The following is a 22,940-nucleotide window of genomic DNA, read 5'->3' on the forward strand; positions in this document are numbered from 1 at the left end:
CCGCACTGTGTCAGCACCCACTGTCAGGCTGGCCCCTCATTATGGAGCAAGTCTTTCCGGCCCTGGGTATTAAGGGGCCATTTCGCCGATGGTGTAACAGCCCAGGACAAGCAGGCCAGACACCGTGCTGGTAGCCAAGGACCCTTCTGAGGCCCCCATGTTTCATGTCTATTGTACCAGGTTGAGGCAGGGCAGTGGGGGGGGGGGCATGACACATCTAATGGAATCTGAATTTGGCCTTATTTAGAAAAAGTGAAGGATGGAACTGAGGCCACCCTGGTTTGCTGGGGCCCTGAATCCAGTGACACGTGTCCTTTCGGAACACAAGAGTCACAGCCAGAGGTGCCAGGTGATGGTGGGGCAGAGGTCGAGCCTCGTGGCCACAAGCCCAGGACACCTGGGGCCCTTTGGGGTAGAAATGTCAGCTGGAAGCCAGCCCCCTTGTGTCCAAGAGCCAGTATGTCCATCTGGGTTAAAGAGCAGCCCACCGTCCTTCCCCAGCTACAGTCCCTTGGGTCTGCCATGTCCAGGGGCAGGGGTGAGAAGCCTGGGTTTACAGCTCTGGGCTCTTGGCACTGAAGGGGAGAGCAGGTCTCTGGCCCAGAGCCACGTCACGAGGTGTCCTATCCCCCAGGCACAGACAGACAGGGGTGCTCAGCACAGCTGGGGGTCTGCAGAGCCACCAGTCCCATCTGGGGGGGCCAGAGGAGGGCCCTGGGGACTGCGTTCCTCGCGCTCAGGGCAGAGGCGAGCTCCCTCGGCCCCCGTGCCCTTGGCCCCAGGTGGCTCACAGGTGCATTTAATCTGTCGCATTTTTGTTGGTTACCATGTTTTGCTCCAGGAACATTCTGGAACTTGTGGCTTGATCTCGGTGCTGCACTGTCTAACCCAGGATTCCTTTCTGTCTGTTTGGCCTCTGCCAGGTGACGTAGCCAACCTGGATCCCAAGTCCTCCTTTGAAGGCACCAAACTGGACGTGGGGAACATCGTGCTGGCGCTGTACAGCGGCCTCTTTGCCTACGGGGGATGGTAGGTTCTAGAATGCCTGGGCCCCAGAGCGCCCAGAAACCCACATATCTCAATCGTCCATGGTGATTCTAGGGGCAGGAAACCCCTCGCGTCCCAAGGAAGCACAGAGGGGCCCCCATAGCAGCCCTGGTGCTCTTCTTGGCCCCCAAGAAGGGGGCCCCTAGCTAAACCTCTGCGGACACTGCTGACCCTTTGGAGACTGTGCCTGCGGGGTGGGAGGGGCAGGACCATCGTCATCTCAGTAGGGGCCTGAGGGTTGTGGGGGTCCCCTCTCCCTGCTCAGGGCAGCCAGGAAGGGTCCCATGGAACCTGCATTCTTTTGTTCTGATGACAAAAGAAATGTATAGTAAAAGTCTGCTCTCTGAATTCTAGGAATTACTTGAATTTTGTCACAGAGGAGATGATTAATCCCTACAGGTACGTGTGTGAACAGAGATGTGTGTTTTCATCATTTCCACCCAAGAGGAGGAAGAAGCCTGGCTAGCCTTGGGCCCAGCCCAGCCCCTGATAGTGCAGTGCAGTGCAGGGAGGGTCACTGGGGTTGGGCTCCCTGGGGCTGTGTGACCTTGAATCGCATTCTTCCACAGAAAGGGTAGGAAGCCCACTTCACAGATAAGGGCCTGGAGGCCAGAGGGTTGGGTTGCTGGCCCACGTTTGCACAGCTGCTCTGCCCCAAGCGCCGCCTTCCAGCCACTGTTGGTCACACACCGCGCCCCCTGCAGTGAGGTGTGGGCTCAGCCATTGAGGGGTGGGCTGGCCCCGTGCTGGGCCTTGTTTTGTTGACATGCCCTCCCGGTCCTCTCAGAAACCTGCCCTTGGCCATTATCATCTCACTCCCGATCGTCACCCTGGTATACGTGCTGACGAACCTGGCCTACTTCACCACGCTGACCCCCGAGCAGATGCTCACGTCGGAGGCCGTGGCTGTGGTAAGATGCCAGCCCTGCCCTCTGAGCTCAGACAGGAGCACAGCAGGCCCCTCCTCTGCAAACCACCCTCCTACTAGGAGGGGTTGAGCCAGTGCTTTGCCAGCCCTGCCAGGCGTGCAAGGTGCTGGCTGCACCTGGGGACCACAGAGGGCTTTAACGGCGCTGGTGCTCAGGCCACCTGGCCACCATCTAGCTCAGGCTAGATTGGCTCAGCGGCCGTGGTCCCGGCACCAGTTGTTTTTAGAGCTGAGGGGCTGAGTCCATTACAGACCTCTAGCCCCACCTCAGAGGCCGGTCCACCATCTGAATAAATACTGAGCTCCTCGGGGAGGGTCATGTGGATGAGGGAAGGGACTGCGGGACGGGGGGTGTCTCAGGGGCAGGGCTCACGGTCCGTGTCCGTCCAGGACTTTGGGAACTACCACTTGGGTGTAATGTCCTGGATCATCCCCGTCTTCGTGGGCCTGTCCTGCTTCGGCTCCGTCAACGGGTCCCTCTTCACGTCCTCCAGGTGAGCCTGACCGGGGCGGCTCTGTCCTGCGGGCCCCATGGGGCCAGAGCAGGACAGGGTGCGGGCAGGGCTGCCCCACGGGTTGCCGCTGCGTGCGGCTTCCTCAGAGAGCTCTGAGGGTTCTCTTTCCTGTTACTTTGAGTAATAATGTAGCCGTCAGGACGTTCACGTGACTCGGAAGTAACCCACATCCCTGCCTAGAGGTGACACAGCTACCATGTCCATCCAGATCCTCATGGGTTCATCTGGACCTTGCGGGGCCAGGGCTGACAGGACCCCTGGGCAGCCGTCCACAAGGGACACCGAGGCCCACGGCAGGGAGCCCAGCCCTCGGCACAGGCCCCTCCACCCCCACTTGCCTGGGTCCCTTGGCCGAGGCTGACCGCCCGCCGCCCCTCTGTCCGCAGGCTGTTCTTCGTAGGGGCCCGAGAGGGCCACCTGCCCTCCATCCTCTCCATGATCCACCCACGGCTGCTGACGCCCGTGCCCTCGCTGGTGTTCACGGTGAGTCCCCACCCTCCACGTTGGGGGTCACTGGCAGGTGGAGGTGGAGGACGGGCGTGTCCCTTGGGTCACCGGGGGCTTCGCGGTGGGGTGGCAGCGGTGGGGAGCGCACCCTCTCTGGGGACCTGGTGTCAGCCAGGCTGGAGACCAGAGGCTGAGATGGGACATAGACAGGTTAGCACAAGTGTTGTGCCCTTCACCACGCGCACCACTGGATGCCAGAGGGCACTAGATAGTTTTTTGTTTCTCCAAAATTAATATAGGGTAGTACTTAAAAAAAAAAGAATCTGACATCAGTGTAGAGGAACTTGAAGCCAAACCTCCCACCCAGGGTAGAAGTGGCCTCTGCCACCTCCGTGAAGCCCAGGACCTCAGCCACCCTGCTGTCAGCACCTCCCTTTGCTCTGAGGGCCCGCGTGTGGTGCTGACCACTTCTTCCGCTAAGACGGGAAGGGGTGCATGCGGTCAGCCCTCCCCGCAGCGCGTCCCGAGGCTCACGGCCTGCCCTCTGCTTGCAGTGCGTCATGACCCTGCTCTACGCCTTCTCCAAAGACATCTTCTCCGTCATCAACTTCTTCAGCTTCTTCAACTGGCTCTGCGTGGCCCTGGCCATCGCTGGCATGCTCTGGCTTCGCTACCAGAAGCCGGAGCTGGAGCGGCCCATCAAGGTGAGGGCTGGGCGCCCACGCTGTCCCCTCCACAGATGAGGGCTCAGGGCGCCTTCCCCAAGGGCACCTTGATCAGTACATGAACAGCTTCTGGTCTGGACAAGGGTCTGTTGAGTTCGGTCGATGACTGCTTATGGCCAAGCGTGTGATTCCAGGTGCTGGGGTTCGTCCAAGATCACAAATGAGCCCCTAAAGCCCTGCTCTCCTAGAGCTTGTCTTCTGGCAAAAGAAGAGGGGCAGAAGAAGGCTGCCACACCAGGCGGGTGTGCGGGGCAAGGGGACTGAGTAGCCTGGGGCAGCACTGAGCTGCCCGGCCGGGGGGGTGTGGAGAGTGAGGATTGCCGTGCTGTATGGGGAGGGGCGGGCGCTGGCATGAACAGGTATGGGGGTGCTGCATCAGGCTGCAGCGTGGGGCATGTGCCCTGATTTGCCCCTGATCGGTCCATTCAGACTGTCTGCCCCGCTATCTGCCTGGTCTGAGAGGGTGTCTCCCTTTCCTCCACTAGGTACTGGGGGCAGCTCCCCAAGGGCAACCGTTTTTTTTGCACAAAGAGGGCCACACACTTGCCGGGGCCCTGGCGAGCACATTGGCTCTGCCCCTCAACAGTGGTGTTGGATCGAGGGCGGAGCCCCTCTGCAGCTGACACAGGCCTCTTGCCTGCTTCCCCACCTAGCAGTCCTGCAGAGGCCAGGCCCAGCCTTCCTGCCTTGGACAGGTTCCATGGGCACCAGGGCGACCTCAGTGCCCTGGTCCACCTGGCTCCCTTCTTGTGGGGGGTGCTGTCCCTGTGAGGCCAGGCATGGGGCAGGCAGTCTGGGCTGACCTTATGGGACCGACCCTCGCTCTCCCCAGATCTCTTGCCAGTGTGTAGACAGAGGGTGGAGTCCATGTGTAGACAGGCCGCCTGGCAGGAGGCACAGTGTTTGCAGAGGGGGACGAGTATCCCTGGGCCCCTGGCTGTGTGTGGGTGGGGCTGTCTGCCCAGCGGCCGTGTACCTGTGGTCCAGTCAGTCCACAAAGGCCCTCTGAGAAGGCAGGCACACCTTGCTTGTTAGTGGTGGCCGTGGTCTTCCCAGAGGCGTCACCCCGCATCAGGCGACCGTGGTGGGGGGCAGGGTTCCCTTCTTGTGATGTGGGAACCTGGGAGTCCACCCTCCCCTGACCTTAAGAATCCTGCTTGTTCCCGCTCACCCACCAGCTCCCGCTGGTCTTTGGATAATTACTGCCTGCTGCCCAGTGCTGTGCTGGGTAAACGGGAGAACGCGGCAGGGTCCCACTTCTCAAGAGGCGGCGTGGTTCAGGGAGGCCAGCCCAGGGGAACCTCAGGCCCTGGCAGACAGCAGAGATGCTGCTCAGGCGGCATGGTGGCCCTTTTGGATTAGGAAGGGTCAGCCAGGCCCAGGGCTGTCTGAGGGTCTGCAGGAGAAGCCAGGTAGGCCCCGGGGAAGGCCGGCTGCAGCAGGGGCGGAGGGAGAGCTCCAGGGGTGGCCGGGTCGTGGCGGGTGTGGATGGGAAGAGACACACGGAGGAGACTCCAGGCTCCCTGGCATCAGCTGCGGCCCCCCTGGCAGGTTCACCTGGCTCTCCCAGTGTTCTTCATCCTGGCCTGCCTCTTCCTGATCGCCGTCTCCTTCTGGAAGACCCCCGTGGAGTGCGGCATCGGCTTCACCATCATCCTCAGCGGCCTGCCCGTCTACTTCCTCGGGGTCTGGTGGAGAGACAAGCCCAAGTGGCTGCTCCAGAGCATCTGTGAGTCCCTCCCTGCCTGCCGGGCCTCCTCCATCCCCCAGGGGTCTGTCCTGACCACCCAGCTGTGCTCCTCTGACCTCAGTCCAGTGGCCAGGAGCAGCGCAGCGGGCAGTACCTCCTGCCCTGGGTCACTGGCAGTAGTGGGGGGGTCGGCATCAGGATGTGCGAGGTCCTGGCTGAGGGGCCCGCAGTGGCCAAGCCGGGCCTGTCTGGCGGTGACCTGGCCCACGTATTTCAGGATAAGATGCTGAGCCTGGCACCAGCTAATCTCAAAACAAGGGATTCCAGAAAACCAGGCTGCTCTTGCCAAGTAACAAAATCTCCCCCGTCTGCCGCCAGCTTAAAGCCAGCTGGGTGACCTAGAAAAGCAGGGGAGGAGAAAACGGGATCCCTCACAGCGGTCACGAGGCTCATTGACAGGCCTGTTCAGGACCTGCGCCGAGACTGCTGTTAGCATGACGGGCTCCTGGGTGGGCTTAAACACCCCCCAAGGAGCTGTCCCAGAATTCTGCTGGCCACCTGCCTGGGGCCCAGGGAACTGTCCGTCAGTGAAATGATGCGAGCGTTCACACACATGCAGGGCCCCTCCGTCCTGAAACCCCCCCAGTGATGCTCATGGAGCGTCCGTGGGTTCACCCGGGCCATAGCACACACGCCTGCCTGCTCCAGCCCCTCTGAGGCCCGTGGTGGGCGTGCGGGGAGCTGGGCCCATCATCCCGTTATGGGTCCTGGGGTCTGAACTGGGGTGAGGGGTAGAGGCAGCCGTTGCTAGGGTCCTCGACCACCCCCTCGACCAAGCCACCTCCCAGTAACAGTCCCAGCAGATAACCAGGGGCGCAGGCCATGCCCCCCCCAGCAGGAGGCCTGGGGCCTGATGCCCACACGTGAATTCCCGGCTTCTCTTATGACCTCCAGACTCATGACAACTGGGGCTGAGTGAGGCCATGTCCCGTGCAGCCCTGACCCCCGGGCATCAGGCCAGGGCACCTGAGTAATGCCCTCTCCTCCCGGCAGTTTCCACGACAGTCCTGTGCCAGAAGCTCATGCACGTGGTTCCCCAGGAGACATAAGCGACCAGAGCCAGGAAGCCACCCTGAGAAAGCGACTCAGTCCCACCATCCAGGCAGCTCTGCTGGGGCCCCCGCTGTCTCTGCCCCAGGGGGCGGCCGGGCCACGGTGAACCCTGGTACGAATTTAGTCCCCGAAGGCGGACATCGCGGATACCTCTTGAGCGTGGAGGCAGGAACATCGGACCAAGGAGGCCGCGGGCTTCCTGCCGAACTGGGCCTCCTCCCTTCTCACCTTCGTTTATTTGTATTATTGTTTTTTAACTTAAGTCTTGGGTCGGGTTGACATTACCAAGACAATTACTTTAAGAAATGGGGTGGAAAAGTTTTCTCCCCAAATGCTGTCTGCAGCACAGCGTTCTTCCGAGGGGCCAGGTCCTGTCACCAGATTCTGGACGGTGGCCTGGACACGTGCTCGGCTTCCCTGTTTCTCCGTTGTTGTAGACACAGTGACTTTCGTGAAAGTAACCTCCGGGCTTACGTCTCATTGCCTTAAAGCCCTGCGCTAGCTCCCTCCCCTCCCCCGGAGAAGAGAAAGAACGTTTAGAGGCTTGTGGAAGCAGGGGCTTTAGGCTGGTGAGCAGCGGTGCCCTGGCGCCTGTTGCGGGCAGGGGGCTCTGAGCAGAGGTCCGGGGCAGCTGGGCGACCCCAGACCTCCCGCCAGCACAAGCAGATCAGGGCCAGTTTTGGGGGGGGCGGGGAGGCTACACCCTGTCACTCAGAACATCTTCAAGGTCCTGTCTGTACACCCCACCCTGGATGCCAGCCTGAACAGAGGAGCAAGGAGTCCGGTGGCTCCTGTGGCAGGTGGTGGGCATCACGGCCTCGGGCCTGTTCTGCATCAGTTTTGGAATCAAGCTCTAGTTCTTTCAAAGCCTCACACTTGAAATCTGTAAGCAGACGCCTCGACCCTTCACGGGCTTCTCATCTGTCTCCCATGAGGCTGCATCCCCCCACCCCCACCCCCACCCCAGGCCTCGAGGGCTGGATCGCAGCCCTGGCAGCTGTCTGGGGTGCTCCTAGCTCCTGGCTGAGGCCCCACCAGCCCCTCCCCTGTCACCTGTCCCTGGCACCCAGCCTCAGTGCCCCAGCTGCACCTGCTCCAGAGGCCGCCTGAGTCCTGCTAGGGCCAGCACGCACACCCAGCCTCCCCCTAGCCCACACCAAGAGGCTGTGCATTTGTTGTGGTGGTTCCCATAGTGTTCTCCCTGAGAGGCAACCGAGGCCCAGAAGCTCGTCTGGCATTTCTGGGCAGGTTCTCTGGCTTCCACGGAGCCTGCTTGGGGAGCAGGGTCATCCGCAGTCAGTCTCCCTCTAGGCCCTGCCTTGGCCTATGACCCCTGACCTTCCCGCCAGGGTGGGGTTGAGCGAGCCCTTGGGCCTTGTTGCTCAGCTGCATCCGAAGAAGCTACTGCTGGTTCCCAGGGGCCATGTGAGCTCCGTGTGGCCAGTCCACACGTGGTCCGATGGGCCCAGAGAGAGCTGACAAGCAGCTTGGGAGGGCCCAGGATGGACATTGAAGCTGAAGTGGAGGCAGCCAGATGTCCAGCCCTCCCGCCCCATGCTGGTCAGGAGACCCTGCCGGCCTGTGGCTCCCGACACAACGTCCACCAATGTCTCCTCACCAACCGAATCCTCTCAGGCCACAGTCCTCACGTCTGGGGCCCAGCTCAGCGTCTGGAGGCAGAACGTCACCAAGGAAGCTGGAGGCCTGATGTGAAACTCTGTTGGGGCCTCAGTTTTCTCGGGTGTACACGGGGCACTGCCCTCTGCCTCTCCACGGGGCTTCAATAGCCTCGTGGCAGATTTCGGCCTCCTCCCGCAGGGCTCTGGGGGCGGCACTTGGGTTACCTCGTGGTCCACACCACTGGCTCTCAATGTGACCTGGCAGAGCACAGGAGCCAGGTGACTCTGCCCAGAGCTCGGTGGCCTCCCCGGGATGCCCACCTGGGAGATGGGGTACTGTCACCCCTGTAGGGGTGAAAGACCAGGGGTCTGGCTCCCCAGCGTCTGTGAAGGCAGGTTGGTGGCCCGGGCTGCATTCTTGGGGATCTGGAGCCCGGGCACCCTGGTTCTGCCACGTTGGCCTTCTGGGCCGACTCCACTCCTGACCACACTACTGACAGGTGTCCTGAGCGTTCCCACTTGTGGGTTAATTTTGTTTTTTTAAGCCAGATTTTGGCATAACAAGCGAGTGTTTGTCCAGCCGTTGTGCTTCATTTCACCCTCACGTCTCCCTAATGGGAGGGCACCGTGTTTATTTATTGTGGGGCGATGTGCAGCCGTGCTGCCCCTCGAGTTCCGGCCGTGTCAGCCGCCTGCCACGATGTCGCGTGTGTGTGACTTAGCGCCTTTCTCTTCTGTTAAAGCTGTTAACGCTAACGTGTTATGCTTAGCTGGTTTGGGATGGGGAGTTTTGTGTTTTGTTGGGGGAATTTGTTTTTTAAGAATTGGAATTATAAGCACTGCTGATGGTCTTTTTGTCTTTTCTTTCGCACCAAGTTCTGGGTGAGGGAGGTTCCAGGAGGAGGGTGGTAATCACACAGCTCCTTGCCCGGCTCATTTAGTCACTCCACTCACTCATTCACTCATTAACACGTAGGTGAACAAGGCTGGGAGGAGGCAAGGGCCCTGAGCCGGAACTTGGAGCCACTTCTTGGGAGAGGCACTGAAGCCAAGAAGAGAGCTGAACGGGCTTGGCCTAGTGGCACCTGCAATAATGCAGGCCTTGAGGTCACCAGGCCAGGGTCGCGGGGGGTGGGGGCAGCACATGCCAGCTTGGGGTCAGAAGAAAGGGCAAGCTTCCACAACACAGCCTCAGGATGGAGCAGGTCTGAGAGCCACACCAGCCCTCACTTGTTGATGGCAAAATCCATTCCTCTTGGGGCCTTGCACAGCCAGGCGTAGGTGTGCCAAAATGGGAAGGGCGCTCCTAGGCGGCCACAGCCTGTCCACGGCAGCGGCTGAGCCAACCCCGTCTGCTGGGACGTGGGGCCTTGGGGGCCTCTGCGGCAGTGTTCGCTCCAGCCTTGTGCTTGGGTCCCAGTGCTGCCGCCAGCAGGTCTGCTGCCCAGGCCCTTTGTGCATCCTGCAGCCCCTCAATTGCTCCAAGGGCCTAGCTGGACAAAGTCCCAGGTCAGCTCCATGAGACGTGGATACACGCGGGTAACGTCCTCCATCTGTCCCAACAGTAGCAGTGAGGGGAGGGCATGTGCCTGCCCAGCCGCTGATGGAAACGGGTCTGGACACAAAAAGGACGGGTCTCAAACCAGCCCAAGTAAATTGCCCAACACAAGTGGTCTGAGCAGAGCTGGTGGGTCTGGGTCCTCTGTGGAGGGCAAGAGAAATGTCCCTTGGGGGCTGGGAAAAGGACTGGGCATGTTCACCCAACAGCCTGTGTCGCTCAAACCCCGGGCACCCGGGCATGCAGAGGATGTTTGTTTGGAGAAGGGGAAGAAGGTGGAGGGGTGCTGGCTCCTGCAGGAGACCTCTCTCTTCGTGGTCCCCAGATTCTTGGGAAGGGGCTGGTAGGGTGGGGGTGTGGGCAGTGAGGCAGGGGCCTCTAACGTCAGGGGTTAGCCAAAACTACCACGAGGGCGTGGGATCTCGCCTGGCTGTGAGGATGGGGACCAGGCACACTGAACTGGATCCCAAGCAGAGTAGGAGGGGCCCGGGGGAGAGCTGGGAAAGCAAGCCGTCATGAGCTCCCAGGGAGGAAGCAGTGCCCACCTCGTGCTCCTGCTTTAGGACAAGACCAGTTCTGTGCATCTTAAACACATGACCCTTCCCCAGATGGTGAAGGGGGGCCAAAGACCTGGAGAGAATACCCCACCCCCACCCCCAAAGGGGCTCTCTGTACTCAAGAGTCTGCCCTAGGCAAGCAGCTCCTTGTGGCCCCAGGACCTTTGCCCTCCTGCCAGAAACTGCTCCTAAATTCCTCCGTGTGCACGCCCACGTCACACAGGTCCGAGCTGCAGGCCCTACTTCGAGGGGTCCAGCTCTGGCAAGACCCTGATCTTTGTCCTCCAGCCAAAGGGTGACTTAATCCTGCAAGTAGGAACTCAACTGTAATTAACTACAACGCTTAAGTTTAAATCACACCAGCGCCCTGGGTGATCAGATCTTCACAGAACTCGTCTGTACCCGTTTTCCCAGAGGAGAACATGTCCTCTCTGGGTCTAAGACGGGCATGGAAGTTTCCCTCATAGCCCTCTGTGCAGGCTGGCTGGAGGATGGCACGTGTCCCCTAGAAGGGCTCTTACCCACCCCCTCCCCCAGAAGGAGGGCTCGGGGCCCAGAGTGGCATGCGCCTGCCCCTGCCCACCTCTGGTCCCAGCCCTTCCAAACCTGGGTAGATAGTGGCCACCCAAACACTCTGGGCCCTAACCAGGCCCCTGAACTTGGGAAAGGGATGTGTCCAAGGCGAGGCCCTAAGGGCCGACTGGGCCGCCCCTCACCTCCGGGAAGGTTCCACCTCACGTGCCTATACAGCTCCCGAGGCTGGTTCCTCCAGTTGCCAGGGCCGCTCTGTCCTGGTAGCTGGGGGAGTGGGAGGCCGCCTGGACCTGACCACTACCCCCGCCCATTCCTCTTGTGGCCATGATGTGTTCCAGGCTCTGATGGTGGTCCCATGGGACAGCCTGCCTGGGTCTCAAGGAGCCCCGGGGGTATGGGGCTGAGCCCCTACTGTTCCAGAAGAGCTGTTCCTGTTCTATTTCTGGGCTGTGGACCCTACAGGGAGGGAGCTGACACGCAGGAGCCAGATCTGGCCTGAAGAAGGAGGGATGTTGGATGGGCACTGCAGAGAGGCCCTGATTGAAGGATGGGCCCGCGTCTGGGGCAGAGTAGGGGAGAGAGGGGAGGAGGCAAAGGGTCTCCACAGGGAGGGGAAGGGGTCAGAGAGGGCCGGGGTGGGTGTGGGGTGAGGGCAGCCAGGAGGGCTGTGGGGAGGTTTCCCCCCACAGGCAGCCTGTTCCAGGAGTGGCTGTCAGCTCGGGGGTTTCGGCAGGGAGGGGGGTCACCAGAGTCTGGTTATGAGCACTTCGAGCCCTGGGTCAGAGGGGGAAGGACGAGTGGTCTCTCCGGGGGCCACATGTGGCCTCGTCACAGGGGAACAGGAAGTGTCCTCTAGTCTTGGGGGGCAGTTCCAGAGCACGGGGGAGGGGCTGTCAGCTGGGGTTCTTCTCCAGGAAGTTCAGCCCCATTTTAATGAAGTCGGGCTGTTTTCTCCTGCGGTACCTGGCACATCGCCCCCCACCCCTGCTGGCTCCCACTGCTTCCTGCTGCCCAACACCCTTCTGAGGGCCATGGACGTGAGCCTGGCCTTGCCCACCTCTGTTCACCCACGAGCCCCCGGGTTACCAGGGCCACCTCTCCAGCGGTAGACAGCCCCTCAGCCAGTAACCTGGGTGCTGCATAGATTCCCAGGGTGATGAGTATGCATTCAGGGTTGAAGTCTGACTCGCATGCCCACCGCAGGGAAGAAGGAAACGGGTGCTGAGGCCGCCTGATCTCTTAAAACTGCCGGCAGAGCAATAGGAAGCTGGCTAAAGAAACTGGCTCAAGGGAAGGGGGTTCAGGATGGAGGGGACACATGTATACCCGTGGCAGATTCCTATTGATGTATGGCAAAAAACCATCGCAATACCGTAAAGTAATTATCCTGCAATTAAAATAAATAAATTATAAATAAATAAATTTTTAAAATAAAAATTTTTTAAAAAAGAAACTGGCTCAAGCCCACAGTGGATGGAGACTGTGGAGGCCAGCGTGGTGATGAGACATTCTGTGGTGGCAGTTGCACAACACCGGCAGATGCTCTGGAAACGGTTGGGGGACTTGTTCAATGTGTGAACTATGTCTCAATAAACCCATCACCAAAAAAAAAAAAGGAAGAAAGATTTGGAAAACTTGCCTTATAAACAGCGTGTACCACTAAGCAGTGTGTGGAATGGTGGATGTGGTTGTTGGTCAGTTGCTCAGTCGTGTCTGACTCTACAACCCCATGGACTGCAGCACGCTGGGCTTCCCTGTCCTTCACTATCTCCTGGAGTTTGCTCGAATTCATGTCCATTGATTCGGTATTGTTATCTAACCATCTCATCCTCTGCCACCCCCTTCTCCTCTTGTCCTCAATCTTTCCCAGCATCAGGGTCTTTTCCAATGAGTCAGTTCTTCGCATCAGGTGACCAAAGTATTGGAGCTTCAGCTTCAGCATCAGTCCTTCCAGTGAATATTCAAGGTTGATTTCCTTCAGGATTGACTGGTTTGATCTCCTTGAAGTCCAAGGGACTCTCAAGAGTCTTCTCCAGCAACTACCATTTTTACAAAAAAAAAGGAAAAAATATCAAGTGTATTTCCCTAAGTGTGGAGGGTCCTTGCGGGTGGGCAACAGCGGCGGCAGCCATCCTGCAGAAGTTGTTGCCCTGGTGCCTGCAGGAAGGGCCTTGAGTCCCTGGGGAAGGATGCCCATCTTGCACCCTTTGCACCTCTGGAGTTTTCGATCACACGGATGATTTACACATTCACAAAAGCAGTACTTTCAAATTCGCTTTTAAAAACTAAGCAGACTCCCTGGGATGCTGGCACTGTTCTGTGTTTAGATCTAGTCAGGTGGAAATTTATCCTGCTGGGCACAAAACATTCACACACTTCCCTGTACATGGTTTTAAATGTGCAGTAGAGGCTTGGCTGCCTGGCCGTCACCTGAATCTCGCGGTGGGTGTTTGATGTGCCCTGCAGACCCCAGGACCACACCCCTCAGCCGGATGTGACTCAGGGTCTATTGCATTTGAGACAAAGACCCACCTCCATTAACACCCCCAGGGCCTTGCACATTCACCCCTGCACCTGCACTTCTGACTTTACTGACCCACTGCCCCTCCCTCTGTACCTCACCCACCACCATAGTCTCACAGCAGCTGGGAGACCCCCAGGGCTTTGCACTTGTTTCTCCTCCTCACCTGCAAACTCCTCTTGCCCTCGACCCCGGCCCCCACACACAGAGCCCCTCCCTCTCTGGGTCCTGGGATCCTGGGGCCTCTCAGCACCTCAAGGTCCACAGAATATCCTGAGCTGCCTGTTGGCATTTCTTTCCCTCACTTGTCGCTAAGAAAACGTGGGCAGCTGGGGGCTCCCGGAGACACGTGGGTGGAAGCCAGAGAAAGGGGATGAGCTACCCTGTGAGTTTCCCTAGGACATGAGTACTGGCCGTGTCCTTGTGGAGTCGTGGCCCTCCACTCTCCAGCTACAACAGCCTGAGCCACACCACCTCCCCTCCACCTGAGCCTCGGTTTTCCCACCTGGGAGGTGGGTGTGGGAGGTGGGAAGGGCTAAGGGAAGTGGCCAGGTCAGTGCAGCATCCGCCTTCCCTCCAGGACCCTGATCCCACCTCCCACTCCAGGGACAGACGGGCCCATCTAGCACCTGATCCAGGAGCAGCTAGTGGCTGGGGGAGCCCTGGGAAACTTGTGGGGGGCCTCTGGGCACGGTGCCAGGAAGAGGCCGTTTTCTTCCCTGGGACACAGTGTGAGTTCTGAAACTGCTACTGCTCTGGATGCAGCCTGAGAAAGAGGCCCATACACACACGGCACGGCACCCAAGGAGCGGGGGGAGAGGCTGCCACAAGCACCCCTCCCCCAATGGTGCCCCGGTAGCTGAGTGCCCAGGACCTCAGGTGTCCCACCTCCCGGGGTGGCCGCTGATGCTCTCAGCTGGGCCTCCCCACTCACCCTTGGTCTAGGGGACCACTCACCCAGAGCTAACCCCGGCATCCAGTGACAACTGGACACGTCCCCAGTTGTCCCCAGCTGTTACCGAAATTGCGGCCCCTCTGTACAGCACCGAATCAAACCTCAGAGACCGAATTTGGGGAGAAGTAGAAAATGATAGCTTTATTGCTTCATCAGGCAAAGGGGGCCACAGCGGGGTCCTGCTCCAAAAAACTATGTGTGCTGACCCAAGAGGATATGATGAGGGTTTTATAAAAACGGTTCAAAGGTGGGCTCCCTGACAAGCTTAGGGTGTGAGCAGGGCCTGCACACCCTCGGTCTCATCTCAGGTGGTGGTCTCCTCATCTCGATGGTTTCCTGGCTTCTTCTCCCTTGATTAGCACCTGTTGGAACCTGCCCTTTGAAACTCAGGGAAGTTCATGGAGGCCGGAGTCTTGCCTGCAAGAAACGGGATGAAAGGCCCTCTGTGCCTGGGAGCCCCAGGGGTCCCTGCTCAGTTTCAGGACAAGCCCAGAGCCTCCCCGGCCCCAGAGCTCCTGTGGGGTCAGCTGGGGCCTTGGCTGTGACCAAGTGCAGCTCAGTGGGACGTGGAGCTGCTCGGGGAAACACACTGACGGAGACCGCCCACCCTGGCCAGGCGCTATAGTAACCATTTGCATGCGTTATTTAAGACAGTTATTTTAGGAAGGAACACAGAACTAACAAGCCACCACCAACCAGAAGAGTTCAGAAAAGGTCAAAAGGTGACACCGCGTGTCCAGCCACCTCCCAGAATCCTCATTGGCGTCCATGTTGGCTGAGCAATGCTTGAGCCACCAGGAAGGACCCTGAATCAGAATGACTGGCCAAAGACAACCCGGAAACTAATCCGTTACACCTCAGGCTTTAACCTGAGACTGTGAGCCACGTGGCAGAGCAGTTTTCCTGGGTTCCCTTACCCTACTGCTCTCTACCCAGGCGCCCCTTCCCAATAAGGTCTCTTGCTTTGTCAGCTCATGGGTCTCCTAGGACAATTCATTTCCCAGTGTTAGACAAAAGCCTGCCCTCTGGCCCTAGAACGGGTCCCCCTTCCTGCAACAGGGCCACCCCAATAAGCCTTACATCCCTGGCTCGGAGGTGCTCCTGGGAGCCCACCCAAGAGGGGCCACACCAGGAGGGGAGGGTCTCTTCCACCTATACATTCCTCCCTTTGCAGTGGTCCACATGGAACATGGGGCTAGGGGCTGTGAGGACTGGTTGGATGGGGTGGCCCAGACCAAACCCTGGGCGCCCGCCTACCGGAAAGGGGCAGGGCACAACCTTTGAAAGAATGACAGAACCCGAGGCCACAATGTAAACTGAATAGAACAAAATGAGTCCTGAAACCAGGTCTGTGGTCTCAGTTGGAAGACCATGGGTTTTGGCTGGATCAAGTCCCAGCCACGTGAGTTAGAGCCCCAAGCAGGGTGTTGGCCAGGTTCAAGTCCCAACCTGAGGTGAACTAGCATTCCCACCCATTTCTGGAGCTGGAAAGTCCGTCCTCCTGGTCTGGCCTCCTTTCCATTCCTGCTTCTTTCTCTGGCTCCTTCCAAAGGGAAATCTCCATGTCTCATCAACCACTAGGTGCTGAGGACCACTCTGGAGACCTGGCCCGTGGCAGTGTGTTCTCGCCTATGTCCTGATGCTCGTCTCCCAGAGTGCAGGGCCCCACAGGCCAGGGCAAGGAGGGGAAATGTTAATTCTGCCAAGAGGAGCTAAACACCTTGATCCCAGGGATTGGGACCAGTTTAGTCAAGCTCTCTACCTGGTTTTCAGGATCCTGAAGGCAGCACAAATTCCATTTGGCCAACCTTCCCCTGGATCACTCAATCCCCTGCCCTCCCCCTTGGAGGAGATATAAATGAGTTCAATCCTTTGGAAATGGTGAGGCAGCACTTGCTGGAGCCCATGACTCACAAATCCGCTTCTGGGTGTGTACCCAGCACAGATTTCAAGGTGTGTGCAGGGCGCAGGGCATGTTTGAGAACGTTCCAGTCACTGAAGCTCACACTGGGGACTGCCCGGGGCTCTGTGAACCATCAAGAGAGAGGCTGTGGTGAGGTCACGTGTGGGTAGTAAACCGTGGTGAGGATGAGGGGCCAGCCGCAGCCATGTGCAGCAGTTCCACAAACCCCATGTTGGACGAGAGATGCCTGGACTGCATGCTGCCCTGTGTGACCGCGTCCCAGAAAGTCTGTGCTGGGGACACACCTTTGAACCAGTGTCCTGGGGCTGTGTTTCACTTAGTGCAACCCAGAGGCTTTGACAACAGGAATCTATCCCGTTGAGGTCCAGGGGTCTGAGGTCCACAGTCAAGATGTGGGCAGGGCAGTGATTCCCCGAGATACCAGGGAGGGTCCTTCCCGCCTCTTCATCCATCCAACCTCTGCCTCCATCCTCACGTGGCCTCTCCCTGTGTCTCTGAGGCTGTGTGCGTTTCCCCTTCTCTTACAAGGACTCTTTCATGGGTTTTAGGGCCCATCCTAGTCCAGGATAAGTCATCTTGAGATCCCTACCGTAATTCCATCTGCAATGTCCCTATTTCCAAACAGTGTCCCATCCTGAGGCTCTGGGTGGACATGAATGGGTGAGGCACCATCTAACCCACAGGAGGTTCCATGGGACTCTGCCAGCATCGGGCTCTCCCCGGATCCTGACATGAAGATCTCCAAGCTTGGTCTGTGCAGAAGTCCACCTGGAAACTCGACCCGGATGGTTGTGTGGGGAGGTGGAGTGAGGGGTGAAGCTGTGGTCTCAGAAAACTTGACAATATCCCCATCCAGACCGGAGTCTTTACACTTTGGAGCAAACAACCCTCCCTGCAAACAACAGCGAATGGGGAGCCAGGGGTGAAGCAGACAGGCCAGCAGGGCCTCCTGTCTCTGCTCCCTGCCATCACCCTGTAGGGTAACTGCCCCGGATGGTGAGGGCGAGGAGGAGGCCAGGGGTGGGAGGGAGGGGGTACAGAGCTGGGCTACCATAGACTCCCAGCTGAGATGCCAGCCTCTCAGCCTCCGTGTGCCCCCAACATGAGGGCCGCCATGAGGACTGGGTGACCCAGACCAAGCTTGGGGGGCACCTGCTGGGCTCTGAAGTGCTGACCTTGTACGCTGTGATAGCCTGCACTTCCATTTCTGGATTAGCATTGATTAGGTTAATTAATCAGCATTAAGTCAGAACCACAGACCCAGACAGAAACGGCCAGAGCGGGTGGGACCTCACAGCTGAGATGACCATTCCACACTCTGCTCTTAGGACCAGAGCAACCATACTAGGTGCCGCTTCCTGTCACACTTAATAGATCCCCAAATCCACAAGGCCCTGGTGGTCCGCCCCACCCCCTGCCTTCCCCAGCTCGCCAGGTTGCCCCACCCACCCCTCATCCTGAGTGCCCCCAGCCGGTGCAGGCAGACCAGGCTCAGTTGGGAGCCTCATTCGGCCCCACATCTCCCTCACCTGTCACCTCCCAGTGTCGGTCATGTGTCACGTGCTCAGTGAGGCCTTTTCAGACTGACTTCTAACCCCACTGGGTCACCTGTCATCCCAGAGCCCAGTGCCCTTCTCCAGGCATTTTCCTAGTTTTGTTTCTGGAATAAGCACTCAAATGCGGCAGACTTCCACGAAAGAAGAATTTCTCTGTTTCCTAATTTACACCCAGCGCTGGAGCTGGGCCCGGGCATGCTGAAGCCAGGGGCCCAGCCTTCCCCAGCAGTACCAGAGCTCTGTGGTGACCAGAAGCCAAGCCCTGGATCTGAGGCTGGGGATTGTCCCCAGAGGACGAGGACCCCATCAGGTCACACCCATGGCTCCGTCCTTGTCGGTCTGGGTCTGCCCCGGGCCCAGGTGCCCCTCATTGAGTAGAATCTCTGCCTCCTTCAGGCAGCTTCGTCTCAAAGAACTCAGACCATCAGGGGATGCGGGCCCTTTGCTGTGGCCAAGCTGGGCAGAACTCCCGGCTCAGGCTCAGAGAAGACCCTCCAGGGACCCTCCAGGCAGCCAAGCCACAGTGGAGTCGCAGGTGTCCTGGCTGTTTTGAGGACCCAGAGTCAGAAGAGAGCACTTCTGGCTCCAGCAGGAGGTGAGTGCGAGCAGGTGCAGCTGCCCTTCCCTCCATGGCCGCCGGGCTCCAGCCTGTGGCTCTGTTTGAACATCCAGGTCCTCCTGGGCTGCGCTTCACTTGGGTTGGAGGGCGCCTCCCCAGACCCTGATCCACACAGGGACGGGCACCCTAGCTGTCCTGTAGGACAGCTTTCGGGGCGAGGCGGAGGGGGCCTGCCCTCAGCATCCCGAACTCTGGGCGGTCGTCACGGCTGTGTGGACACGGGCGGGCTCCGTCTGCCTCTGCGGTGCCCTAACGGTTAACCGTGCTTCTCAGAATCAGCTCCGTGAGTCACCGTGCGGTGGAGCCACGTGGATGCCGGACTGTGGTCATTCAGTACAGCAGCTGCCGCTCCCATGGGGAAGGGAGAGATAGGCTGGGGAAAGCTGTGGGTGAGGCTGGAGCCGGTCTCAGCATCAGCCCAGAGGCCTGCGAAGGATCTGGGCCCTGACACCACACATTCCCTCCAGCCGGGTGTCCTGGGCTCAGATGACCCAGAGCTGGGGGGCTTTAGAACAACAGAAATCTCTTCCCTCCAGCCTGGAGGCCAGGAGTCTGAATCAAGGGGTCGCAGGGCCAGGCTCCTCCTCAGGCCTTTTGGAGAAGGTCCTTCCTGCCTCTCCCAACTCCTAGGGGCTCCAGGTGTCCTTCGGGTGATGGCCGCCTCCCTTCGGACTTTTCCTCCATCATTACATGGCATCTCCTCTGTGTATGCGCCTCAGATATAAGGACATTGCTCACCGGGCCACCCTATCCTCAGTTTGGACCCCATCTAAATTCAGCTGACTCTATCTGCAGAGACCCTCTTTCCAAGTCAGATCACATCTGTGTTTCCAGATGGAGGTAAATTAGGGGGTCACCGTCTCACTGACAAACAAGGTGTGTGTCAGCAGCTCCTGGCATGTCTGGTGTAGGTGGTCCCGGCCGCTCCCCCAGGGTGCCCCAGGTCAGGGTAGCCCTGCAGGCCTGACTGGACTCCAGCCCCCCGCACCCCAACCTCATCATTTCCACGTGGGTGGGTTTTTCCAATGGGGAGGAATCTCCCGTCCAGCAGGAGGATTATGTGGGCGCCACCATTCAGATGAACTGGCAGACGGCTGTCACCTCCCGGCGTCGGGCGTGTGTGAGGGTGTCCATGAGTCTCTGGAGAGAGACGGTGACCTTAGGACATCTCTGTCAGCCTGGACACTGGCCGCGCTTTGTTTCTTCACTGTGGGTCACATGGCCGGGTGAGGAGCCGCTGGTCAGAGGAGGACGGCGGTTTGGGGGAGAAGCAGCAAAAATGTCCCAGGGGCCTGGGGGATGGAGGAGGGGCTGCACAGGGGAGGCAGGAGGGGTCACCACCAAACGCAGGCATGGGCTTCAGGGTCCCCTCCTCTCCCAGTTGTGTCCATTCCTTATGTCCTTGGGCCAGAGCAATTGACCGAGCATGATAGCCCTTGCCCTGGGGGGCTTGGGGGAGCCCGCTGCTCTGAGCTTCTCATCAGTCTCAGGCCATAAGCCTTCTCTGTCCCTTCTCTCCCCCAGTTCTTTCTTTCTAAAAAATTGTTTTTAAAAAACTTTTTCACTCTCCTCTTTCACTTTTATCAAGAGACTCTTTAGTTCTTCTTCGCTTCTGCCATAAGGGTGGTGTCATCTGCATATTTGAGGTTATTGATATTTCTCCCGGCAATCTTGATTTCAGCTTGTGCTTCATCCAGCCCGGCATCTCGCATGATGTTAAATAAGTTATTTAAACTGCGTATAATTAAATAAGCAGGGTAACAATATACAGCCTTGATGTACTCCTTTGGAACTAGTCTGTTGTTCCATGTCCAGTTCTAACTGTTGCTTCTTGACCTGCATACAGATTTCTCAGGAGGCAGGTAAGGTGGTCTGGTATTCCCGTCTCTTTAAGAATTTTCCACAGTTTGTGTGATCCACACAGTCAAAGGCTTTGGCATAGTCACTAAAGCAGAAGTAGATGTTTTTCTAGAATTCTCTTGCTTTTTTGATGATCCATCGGATGTTGGCAATTTGATCTCTGGTTCCTCTGCCTTTTCTAAAACCAGCTTGAACATCTGGAAGTTCATGGTTCATGTACTGTTGAAGCCTGGCTTGGAGAATTTTGAGCATTACTTTGCTAGTGTGTGAGATGAGTGCAATTGTGCAGTAGTTTGAGCATTCATTGTCATTGCCTTTCTTTGGGATTGGAATGAAAACTGATCTTTTCCAGTCCTGTGGCCACTGCTGAGTTTTCCAAATTTGCTGGCATATTGAGTGCAGCACTTTCACAGCATCATCTTTTAGGATTTGAAATAGTTCATCTGAAATTCCCTCACCTCCACTAGCTTTGTTCGTAGTGATGCTTCCTAAGGCCCACTTGACTTTGCATTCCAGGATGTCTGGCTCTAGGTGAGTGATCACACCATTGTGGTTATCTGGGTCATTAAGATCTTTTTTGTACTGTTCTTCTGTGTATTCTTGCCACCTCTTCTTAATATCTTCTGCTTCTGTTAGGTCCATCACATTTCTGTCCTTTATTGTGCCCATCTTTGCATGAAATGTTCCCTTGGTATCTCTAATTTTCTTGAGGCGATCTCTAGTCTTTCCCATTCTATTGTTTTCCTCAATTTTTTTGCATTGATCACTGAGGAAGGCTTTCTTATCTCTCCTTGCTATTCTTTCAGTTCAGTTCAGTTGCTCAGTCATGTCTGACTCTTTGCAATCCCATGGACTGCAGCACACCAGGCTCTCCTGTCCATCACCAACTCTTGGAGCTTGCTCAGACTTATGTCCATCGAGTTGGTGATGCCATCCAACCATCTCATCCTCTGTCATCCCCCTCTCCTCCTGCCTTCAATCTTTCCCAGCATCAGGGTTTTTCCAGTGAGTCAGTTCTTCCCATCAGGTGGCCAAAGTCTTGGAGTTTCAGCCTCAGCATCAGTCCTTCCAATGAATATTCATGACTGATTTCCTTTAGGATTGACTGGTTTGATCTCCTTGCAGTCCAAGGGACTCTCAAGAGTCTTCTCCAACACCACAGTTCAAAAGCATCAATTCTTCAGCACTCAGCTTTCTTTATGGTCCAACTCTCAACTCTGCTATTCTTTGGAACTCTGCATTCAAATGGGTATATCTTTCCTTTTCTCCTTTGCCTTTAGCTTCTCTTCTTTTCTCAGCTATTTGTAAGGCCTCCTCAGACAACCATTTTGCCTTTTTGCATTTCCTTTTTTGGGGGATGGTCTTAATCCCTGCCTCTTATACAACGTCACGAACCTCCGACCATAGTTCTTCAGGCACTCTGACTATCAGATCTAATCCCTTGAATCTATTTGTCACTTCCACTGTATAATTGTAAGGGATTTGATTTAGGTCATACCTGGATGGTCTAATGATTTTCCCTACTTTCTTCAATTTAAGTGTCAATTTGACAACAAGGAGTTCATGATCTGAGCCCCAGCCAGCTCCTGGTCTTGTTTTTGCTGACTGTATAGAGCTTCTCCATCTTTGGCTGCAAAAAATATGATCAATCTGATTTCGGTATTTACCATCTAGTGATGTCCATGTGTAGAGTCTTCTTTTGTGTTGATGGAAGATGGTGTTTGCTATGACCAGTGCATTCTCTTGGCAAAACTCTGTTAGTCTTTGCCCTGCTTCATGTTGTAATCCAAGGCCAAATTTGCCTGTTACTCCAGGTATTTCTTGACTTCCTACTTTTGCATTCCAGTCCCCTATAATGAAAAGGACATCCATTCATCCAACACCCAAAAGTACCTTTTTTGGGTGTTAGTTTTAGAAGATCTTGTAGGTCTTCATAGAAACCATTCACTTTCAGCTTCTTCAGCATTAAACTGGTTAGGGCATAGACTTGGATTACTGTGATATTGAATGGTTTGGAAGTGAACAGAGATCATTTGGTCATTTTTGAGATTGCACCCAAGTACTGCATTTTGGACTTTTTGTTGTCTATGAGGGCTACTCCATTTCTTCTAAGGGATTCTTGCCCACAGTAGTAGATACAACAGTCACCTGAGTTAAATTTGCCCATTTCAGTCCATTTCAGCTCACTGATTCATGTCGATCTTCACTCTTGCCATCTCCTGTTTGACCACTTCCAATTTACCTTGATTCATGGATCAACATTCCAGGTTCCTATGCAAAATTGTTCTTTACAGCATTGGACTTTACTTCCATCACCAGTCATATCCACAACTGGGTGTTGTTTTTGCTTTGGTTCTGTCTCTTCATTGTTTCTATTGTTATTTCTCCACTGATCTCATATTGGGCACCTACTGACCTGGGGAGTTCATCTTTCAGTGTCCTATCTTTTTGCCTTTTCATACTGTTCATGGGGTTCTCAAGGCAAGAATACTGAAGTGGTTTGCCATCCCCTTCTCCAGTGGATGGCATTTTGTCAGAACTCTCCACCATGACCCCTCTGTCTTGGGTGGCACTACAGGGCATGGCTCATAGTTTCATTGAGTTAGACAAGGCTGTGTCCATGTGATCAGTTTTATTAGTTTTCTGTGGGTGTGGATTTCATTCTGTCTGCCCTCTGATAGAGAAGGATAAGAGGCTTATGGAAGCTTCCTGATGGGAGAGACTGACTGTGGGGGAAATTGGGTCTTGTTCTGATGGGCGGGGCCATTCTCA

General features: G+C 56.8%; 1 protein-coding gene across 1 annotated transcript in view; it reads left to right on the forward strand.

The window, feature by feature from the left end:
* Positions 1–8,935, forward strand: part of SLC7A5 (solute carrier family 7 member 5) — a 29,249-nt gene extending 20,314 nt beyond the window's left edge. The window contains exons 3-10 of the mRNA XM_081513347.1: positions 924–1,029; positions 1,402–1,446; positions 1,835–1,958; positions 2,366–2,469; positions 2,877–2,973; positions 3,492–3,641; positions 5,214–5,391; positions 6,406–8,935. Coding sequence (XP_081369473.1) covers positions 924–1,029; positions 1,402–1,446; positions 1,835–1,958; positions 2,366–2,469; positions 2,877–2,973; positions 3,492–3,641; positions 5,214–5,391; positions 6,406–6,461 — 860 coding nt within the window. The 3' untranslated portion in view covers positions 6,462–8,935. The remainder of the gene's footprint in view (positions 1–923; positions 1,030–1,401; positions 1,447–1,834; positions 1,959–2,365; positions 2,470–2,876; positions 2,974–3,491; positions 3,642–5,213; positions 5,392–6,405) is intronic.
* Positions 8,936–22,940: the final 14,005 nt, after the last annotated feature.

The sequence above is a fragment of the Giraffa tippelskirchi genome, chromosome 7 (genome assembly GCF_054371585.1).
Source record: "Giraffa tippelskirchi isolate mGirTip1 chromosome 7, T2T-mGirTip1v1.2.pri, whole genome shotgun sequence".
Classification (NCBI taxonomy): domain Eukaryota; kingdom Metazoa; phylum Chordata; class Mammalia; order Artiodactyla; family Giraffidae; genus Giraffa; species Giraffa tippelskirchi.